The following is a 9,204-nucleotide window of genomic DNA, read 5'->3' as shown; positions in this document are numbered from 1 at the left end:
CTGCTCTGATGGTGAAAAAGAGGCAAGGATAGAAAGCTACGGAGATCATGTGAGAAACACTTTAAAATATTTTTAGTAAAATAATTTGTACCAAGTCAAAACCACTTTGGCACACAGTAAATCATAGAGAAGAGAAACATCAGAAAGTAGAATTCACTTTCGTTTGAGCCTACAATATAAAGGAGAGCATACGGTAGAAGGTACCTAATAGGAAATCACAGCATCTTCAGTAACTTCTACTACAGAGCAAATAAAGACACAATAATTTACCAGTGACTTTTTAATTGTTTAGGAGGTCAGTGCTAATCCAGATTCCTGTACACACTTCAGAGAATGTTTGAAAATGCATTAAAAAATATTAAATTCAAGATAGCTTCTGCTCATGATAAGGTACACATTGTTTAGATAAAACTTTTTGCTTTTACTTAAAAATATTTTTTTCACACATTCTGAAGGTCATCGGAAAAAGACATGCAATTAAAAAATTTTTTTTATTGCTGACTCTCTCTGAGGCAGGAAGAAAAATGTAGGACAGACAATACAGCTTACTAGGAACCAAACACTTTTCACAACTGTGATTAGAAAAGCAATGAAGTCCAAAATAGTATATGTATTTAGGCTTATAAAACGTATCAGTTTAAAACATTTGAAGTAAGTGGCACAGTGTCATTTCTCTGCCACAACTGAGAATCATTTCAAAATGTCATTACTTTTAGTATTTACAGTGGTTTAAATAAATGTGTATCTACTGGGGAGGAAAGAAGCTCTGTGATGCAAATAATTTAGCACTTGGCTGTTAAGCAAAAGCCTGAGAGTTGGAACCCATCCAGTGGCTCTGTGGGAGGAAGACCCAGTGATCAGCTCCTGTAAAGATGACAGCCAAGAAAACTGTAGGGGCAATTCTACTGCATCATATGGAGTTGCTCTGAGTCAAAAATGACTCAATGGCACCAGATTCCAAATCCACTCCAGCAGGTAAGAACTTTTCATTTCAGAAGGGGTACAATGTAGCTGCAGTGCTAAGTAAGATTCACTCCCTGGGCCACAAGCCACAGGCAACTGTTGGGAGCAAGAGAGCAATAAGGACAGAAGAAAACAGATTCACTGCATTGTTATCAAGAATAGGTTTCCCTGCTATATACTTCGCCTCATTCGTTGGACTGTTGACCACCATCCCTGTACTTTCATCAAAACCTGGAACGGGAAGGAAAACAAATGAGGTGAAAAATCCAAATGACTTGAATTAAAAAAAGTAACAACTAACTAGCCAAATAAGACAATCTATTAGATTCTCAGCCACCTGTAAAACGGTCTCAAAAGATAAATTTATATGGTGAAAGATACTGGATCTTTTCTTACAAATGATTTCTTTGAAAAATGAGTTTCAGCATACATTAATATTGTTCTCTCAACATCTCTGATGTTTCTTCTTCGGAAGGACATGGCAAGAAATGTGGTAGGCTGGGCTGCCTACCCAGAAGTCCTTAAGTAGGATCATATTTGTGCCCTCAGCACTGGATACACAGGACTTACCATGGTGTTGGCATGAAGGATTGGCTTAAAGATTTACTGAATGAATCTCCCCCACTGCTCACATTCTTCAACTTACTCAATATGATCTGAAACTTCTCCAGTTAGAGTGTTACTGACCCTTTAGTGTGAATTAAAATCAGATTGCTTCCTTCTTGGTAACTAGTTCAGGCAAATGACACTGAGAACAAACATGGTGGGCAGAGGAGGGGAAGAATGAGTAAATCACCTTTGAGCATGAAGAACACAGGAAAGATTTTACTCAAGGAACCTTCCTCCAGGTTCCCAGTGTCTTCATGATGTTAATCAAAGGAGAAAACATGGTTTATGAGCGTGAGAACAATCCACACGTAACAGAACATGTCAGCGCAATGAATTACATACTATGAGTGCCTCAGAAGCAAAACACAAACGTTTTTTGAAAAAAATGGACTCTCCCACATATCATGGGTAGAGCCAAAAAACACAGTGGGGAAGAGGGCAAGTATGAAATCACAGTGAAAAGTAGGTTATATGTTAGTCAGGCTAGAACAACAATTATCTCTCAAATAGATTTAGAAAACATATGGAAAGAAGTGTATTAAAAAGATCTGATCCCACAATGTCTGGTTTCCCAGGATTAGGTGAAGTCTTATAAACCAAAGCCTCTTTCTTGCACTATTGTATATTCCCCACAGAGCTTTTAATCATTGCTCATTAGGACTAATTCTTTCAATTTATTTAATGCAAAAGAATAAGAAAATCAAAATTGTCTAAGAAATTTTCTCTATCATTCCTGATCACATAACTCCCTTTTTTTTTAATTTTCCATTGTCAATTCCTTTTCCCACCCCTCTATTTCATTCCACATTTCTTTAATGCACCAATAAGTTGTAATAACAAGGTAAAGTTCTTACCAGTAAACTGCATTGTAGCTCCTAAATATGAGTCCAGAATTGATCCTAGTAATCCAGCCAGGCCCCCAAATACAATAATTGGCCACTGAGGAGCCGAAATGTCTAAATCATTTACAAAAGTCAATTGTGTGAAGAAGTATATGATGCCCACAAAGGTACCACCAAGGAGACTGGAGGCAAGGCCCACTAATGTAACTCCTCCATTGGTCCCTGAGGAAAAAGCATGTATAAAATCATATTGTTAACACACAGCAAAAAACATAAAGCCAGGAAAGCAAGACATTTTTGTACTCATCTAATCAAAACTAATGTTTTTCTTTAAATTTTCATTATTTTGCTTTTGTTGAGACTATGAATAGCAAAACATATCATTTCAACATTTTCAACATGTACAATTTAGTGACACTGATAGTCTTTAAGCTGTGCGACCATTCTTACCATCCTTTCTGAGTTATTCCTCCTCCATTAAACACTAACTCACTGCCACTGAGGTTCCTAGCTAATCTTTCGAGTTGCTGTTGTCAATTTGATTCCATATAGTTCTTAAAAGAGCTTAATGCTTGCTTTGCTTTGGCAACCCCACACGATTGGCCCACCCAAGTGCCTCAGGAGCTGGTGGGCAGTGGCCCTTGCCAGGGATTCTCCAGCAGGGCAATGGGGGGGGGGCACACAAAAGTACTCTAAAACCACTACACACCCACTTCAGCAAGTTATAGGATTTAAGATGAAGCATAGAAGCAGATAGTGCCAAGTAGCAAGCAATAGTCGTTACACATTTAGTGAATGAGCAGCATTTCCTTTTCCCACTACTGCTGAGATGGCAGAAATTAGTCACATTCAATAGAAATGGAATACAACACAAGTATAATTCAATGACTAAGGTCTTGAAAAACTAAAAGTAGTACCACCAGGTTCTAACCTGGAACAAGGATTGCATGGAGGAGCTCCAAATGCTAGTGTGATAATGTAGACTCTAGAGAGGATTGTTGTTGCAGGAATTAATAAAGACATTCTGTTTTTAGCAGATTTTAACCTTATTTGGTCAACTCTGGTGCTGAAAACACTGCCTCCTGTAACACTAAGTAAAAGACCACTAGATTTCCTGGGTTTAGAAAGACCTCCTCCACCAGTTCAAAATGAAGAAATGTGGCTAGTTGGCACGCTGAAAAGAAAGTACTCTGAGTGAAATTGCTGTTTGCCAAAATGGGATAATAAAAAAAATGATTCCATGTATGACAATTCAAGTATAGGTTCAGCAACTGGAGGAACTTCAGATGACATGACTACTATAGATGCAGCTTTGTTAAGATGACAGATAAACTAAATAGATGGCTACAACTTTTAGGAGAGGCGAGCAAAGAACAATACTAAAAGAAAGTGGTTATGTATTCAATAACATTCTGGCTGCTAACAACTGGCTCTGCTGTTGACACTAGAGGTAACCTCAGCTCTCAAAAATATTTGTCTCATTGCTAGAAATATAAAAAACTTTCAAATGCCTTTGCTCTTTTCAATGCATTGTATGCCATTTTATGGTTCATGACCTGAAAATGTAGTTCTTCCAAGAAGAAAAGTGATGACCTAGATATGCAAAAGTAAAGGTATATTCTGTTACTCAGCTGTATTCACTTTTAACCAGTTCTGCACTAACACCTACTTATAAATCTCCCTTTGCTTGTTTGTAAATAGACTCCAGTTTTGTTTTGTTTTTTTTTTAAAAACAATTGAATCTTTGCCTCATCATCAGTCTGCCCAACAAATTCTCTAAGTTGGAGAGAGGGTGATAGAGAATGAATTTAGAAAAGGACCTGTAAAAGAAAACAATACTTACTTTTGCTGTTCCTCAAACACTGTTAAGCAGTATTTGTTATTAGACATTCTTGCATCTACAGCTGAACATTAACATTTCTGAAGTCATTATCTGATTCCATAAAAAAATCAAGCCACCTAATACTTCATGGAGTCCTGGTGTGGCGCTGTGGGTTAATGCGCCAGACTGCAAAGCTGTTGGAACTGCAAGGTTGGCAGGGTGGTTCAAGCTCACCAGCTGCTCCTTGGAAACCCTACACAGGGTTGCTATGGGTCAGAATCTACTCGATGGCACTCAACATCAACAACAATACTTTATAGTCAGTTTCATTAAGCACCTGTCCAGATTAAATTAATTCCTAACAATTCACTACTATGTCTATTATGTGTGCATGCTATTTTCATTTTAGTTTTGCTGATGCTTTTCTATAAAATATGTTTTTACTAAGCCAATGTGTAAATGATTTTAAAATTGACAGAGTAAGGTACAATTGTAGTGTAGTTAATAAACTGCCAACCATAGCAAAAATAAAAAGCATAATGTTCAAGGGCAGAGCTCTTTTATTAGGTAAACTAAGCTTAACTAGTTTGGTTTTAAGAAGACTTCAAAAAATATTTTTGGTTTAAATTTTAAGGATTATCTCAGGGCAATAGTTTCAGGGATTATCCAGCTTCTATTGTTCCAGAAAGTCCATGGAGTCCATGAGAATTTGTAGGTTTGTTCTACAATCTCCCCCTTTTGAACAGGAATTTCAAAATCAAAATGTTCAGTAATGGTAGTAGGTCATCATCCAGTATTTCTGGTCTCATGGCACAGAAGGCAATAAGCCACACATCCTATATCCTCCTATTACTGACTCCTCCCATCCTCTTTTGTTCCAGGTGAATACAGACCAGTTGTGCTTTAATAGCCACTTGTAAACTTTTATGACCATAGGCATTACTAAACTGAGAGGTACAGTGGAAGCACTAAACAATTATTAGGCGAATGAAACTATGATCATAAACCTCCAAACCAAGGAACCAAATCTCATGAGGTATTTGGTTGTGCATAGCAACCTTGGCAGCTGCTCTTTTCATTTTTTGGTTATTGTAAATGATCTATCACAAAACTTGCGCCAATTCAACTTTTTACAGGTTACAACCTACAGACAGCATTTACAATAATCAGTTGGGCAAAATTACCCTTCATCAGTATGATTCTTCCATCACTACTAACCTCCCTTTCCCTCTCCCTCTTGCTCCTGGTAACCATTAATAAAGTTTGGTCTCTATAGATTTGCCTTTTCTTGTCCTTTTTTGTAAGTTGTTGTTGTTGTTAAGTGCCACTGAGTCTGTTCCAACCCATAGTGACTGTGTGCAGCGTTTCCGAGGCTGTAAATATTTACAGGAGCAGAAAGTCTCATCTTTCTCCCATGGAGCCACTGTTGGTATCGAGCTGCTGACCTTGAGGTTAGTAGCCCAACTTGTAACCATTATGTTACCAGAGCTTCTTATGTGTGGATGGCTCCTGGTGTGGTGCTGTGGGTTAATGTGCTGGACTACAATGTCGGTTTGAATAGCAAGGTTGATGGTTCAAGCTCACCAGCCGCTCCTTGGAAACCCTATACAGGGCCCCTATGGGTAGGAACCGATTTGATGACACTTAACAACTTTATGTAAGTAAGTTCTTATGATACTTGTCCTTTTGTGATTGACTTGTTTTGCTCAGCATGTAGTCAAGCTCCATCCATACTGTAGCTTGTATCAAAGTCTTCATTTCTTCTATTCACTGAGTAGTATTCCATTGCATGTATCTATCACATACTGTTTACTCATTCTTTGGCTGATGGGCATTTTAGTTATTTCCACATTTTGGCTTTTGGGAACAGAGCTACAATTATCACTAATGCATACTTCTCTTTCTGTGTCTCTGTTTTCAAGTCTTTTGGGTATATACATATAAATAGAATTGCTGGATTAAAAACAGTTTCTAGTTTGCTTCAGAAACCACCGCACTGTTTTGCACACTCTACCATTATGCATTTCCACAAACAATGGATATATAAGGAACTCTCTGGTAGCATAGTGGTTATGAGTTGCGCTGTTCACCTCAAGGTCAGCAGTTCTAAACTATCAGCTGTTGCGTGGGAGAAAGATGAGGCTTTCTGCTCCCATAAAGATTTACAGCCTCGGAAACCCTATGCAGGGTTGCTATGAGTTGGAATCAACTCCACGGTATACCACCACCACCACAATGGAGAAGGGCTTCAATTTCCCCACATCCTGGCCAACATTTGTTATTTTCTGTTTGTTTGTTTTCCTTAGCCATCCCGGTGGGAGAGAAATGATCTCACAGTGGTTTTGATTTGCTTCTCTATGATGGGTGAATCAGAATCCATTGGATGCAAGTGGGTGAGATGGGTAATAGTGTTGAGCATCTTTTTATGCATTTGGTAACCATTTGAATACTCTCTTTGGAGAAATGTCTACTAAAATTCTTTCCTATTTTATGATTGGGTTGTCTTTTTGTTATTAATTTATCAGTTTTGTACATATATGCGAGGGCTTCAAAAAGTTTGTAAAAAAATTAAATGAAAATGGAAATTTCCCATGAACTTTCTGAAGTGTCATTGTACTTTGATTATTAGATTCTCATTGGATATATGACTTCTGAAGATATTCTTCCATTGGTACTTTGTCTTTTCACTCTTTTCAATAAAGTCTTTCAATGAACAAAAGTTTTTAAATTTTATGAGGTGGTTTGTTGGTGGCTATGTGCCTTCAAAACTCATAGCAATCCTGTACAGGATTTCAAAGGCAGAAAACCTTATCCTTCTCCTGTGAAATGTCCGGCAGATTTGAACTGCTGAACTTGTGGTTAGCAGCTCAACTCATACTGCATTATCAGGGCTCCTTAGACACACTGTTGTTATTATTAAGTGCCATTTAGTCAGTTCTGACTCATAGAGACCCTGTATAGGGTTTCCATAGTTCCACTTAAGTACATTTTAATTACAAAGTAAATTTTCTTGAATTTGCTTTCTTTGAGAAGTCAATTACTCTATTAAGTGATAATCTTCTCTGTACACCTTTACCTCACAACAAAAAGGTAAAAATAAATTCAAAAACAACAACAAAAACAACAACAATATATTGTGCTGTAAGAGTATATGGAGTCCTGGTGTGGCGCTATTATTTATCGCACTGGACTGCAAAGTTGATTTGAACCACAAGGTTGTCGGTTCAAGCTCACCAGCTGCTCCTAGGAAACCCTATACAGGGTCACTATGGGACGGACTGACTTGACGGCACTTAATCAGCAGAAACAATTAGAGTATATAATAGAGGAATTGACCTAATTTGTTTGGGACACTGAAGATAGTATAGTGGGTATGTGCTGGGCTGCTGATCCACACAGCAGGACAAAGAGGAAGCTTTAGGGTTGAATGGAATACTACACTGGTTTGTTAGTAGCTCACAATGTAATAAAAGCAAAAAGAAGCACATGAAATAGCTTTATTATATGACTTTATTAGTCTAAAGTGCCTCAAACCCAATAGGTTTATTTTATTTATTTGAGATCTACTTGCTTTCTTTTTCATTTGGATGCTCTTTAACTGTATTATTCCCTCTTTTTACTTTGTGTGGTGGTTTTGTTGTGGCAAATTGACATCTCTGGTTCTCTATTTTTAGTCCTGTAGGTTTGTTTTATTTTGGATACTTCTGTATCTGGGTTAGAAGGACATCATGTTTGGTAAGGTAGAGGGTCAGAGAAAAAGAGGAAGACCCTGACAAGATGGACTGGCCAAGTGGCAGCATTGATGAACTCAAGAGTGGCAACAGTAGTGAGGTTGGCCCAGGATTGGGCAGTGTTTCATTCTGCTGTGCAAAAAAGGTCACTATGAGTTGGTACCAACTCGATGGTACCTAACAACAACATCTGGGTTGCAGGAGCCCTTGTAGTGTAGTGGATTAGTAACTGGGCTGCTAATCACAAGGTCAGCATTTCAAATGTACTAGCCACTCCAGGAAAGAAAGATGGGGCTTTCTGCTTCCTTAAAAATTTACAGCCTCAGAAACCACACACTACCAGTTGGAACCAACTTGATGGCACATCACCACCACAATCGGTAGAGTTCTGGTTGATACTATCATGTATGTTACTCTCAGGTTGCAATCTGCTGTTGTTGGTTCTCTTTCTAAAGAACAATGTTTAGTATATTTTGTAAAACTGGTCTAATTTACAAATTCATTTTAATTTCTGTTTATTTGGAAATGTCCTAATTTCAGTCATATTTTATGGACAATTTTTGGATATATAATTCTTGGTTGGCAATTTTCTTCTGAGTTTTATATATGTGATCCAATTGTCTTCTTGTCTGCATAGTTTCTGCTGAGAAATCAGAGCTTAGCTTATTAGTTCTCCTTATAGTTAACTTTGTTTTCCTGAGCTGCTCGCAAAATTCTTTCCTAGTCTTTGGTTTTGAAAAGCTTCATGACATATTTTGGAGATTTTCTTTTGGGATCTACCCTGTTTGGTGTTCATTTAACTTCATGTATGCATATCTTCTTGTCTTTCATGAAGCCAAGGGCATTTTCTTCCAACAACTCTTTGACAATTCTTTCTGTGATTTTTGTCTTTTCCTATACAGAAATTCCAATCACACATAAGTTCTTCTCTTTGTAGGATCCCACATGAATCCTGGTGTAGCGCTGTAGGATAAGCACTGGACTGCTAACCAAAATGTCAGCAGTTCAAACCCCACCAGCTGCTTCTTAGAAACCCTATACAGGGTTGCTATGAGTTGGAACCAACTTGCAAGCACTTAGCAACAACATAAATCTTAGGTTTCTTTGGGTTTTTTGGTTGTTTTCTGATTGTTCCTCTTGTTCTCATTGTTGTTGCTGTCAGGTGCCATCGAGTCGGAACTGACTCATAGCGACCCCATGCACAGCAGAATGAAACAATGTCCAATCCTGGGCCAAC

At 37.9% G+C, this 9,204-nt stretch overlaps 1 protein-coding gene across 1 annotated transcript in view; it reads right to left on the bottom strand.

The window, feature by feature from the left end:
- Positions 1 to 1,030: 1,030 nt before the first annotated feature.
- Positions 1,031 to 9,204, bottom strand: part of TMEM19 (transmembrane protein 19) — a 40,053-nt gene continuing 31,879 nt past the window's right edge. The window contains exons 5-6 of the mRNA XM_006859563.1: positions 2,427 to 2,636; positions 1,031 to 1,194 (exon numbers count right to left, since the gene is read on the bottom strand). Of these exons, the coding sequence (XP_006859625.1) occupies positions 1,031 to 1,194; positions 2,427 to 2,636 (374 nt within the window). The remainder of the gene's footprint in view (positions 1,195 to 2,426; positions 2,637 to 9,204) is intronic.

The sequence above is a fragment of the Chrysochloris asiatica genome, unplaced genomic scaffold, assembly GCF_000296735.1.
Source record: "Chrysochloris asiatica unplaced genomic scaffold, ChrAsi1.0 scaffold00033, whole genome shotgun sequence".
Classification (NCBI taxonomy): domain Eukaryota; kingdom Metazoa; phylum Chordata; class Mammalia; order Afrosoricida; family Chrysochloridae; genus Chrysochloris; species Chrysochloris asiatica.
The sequence above is the reverse complement of the archived record's forward strand: the minus strand, read 5'-3'. Positions and strand labels throughout refer to the sequence as shown.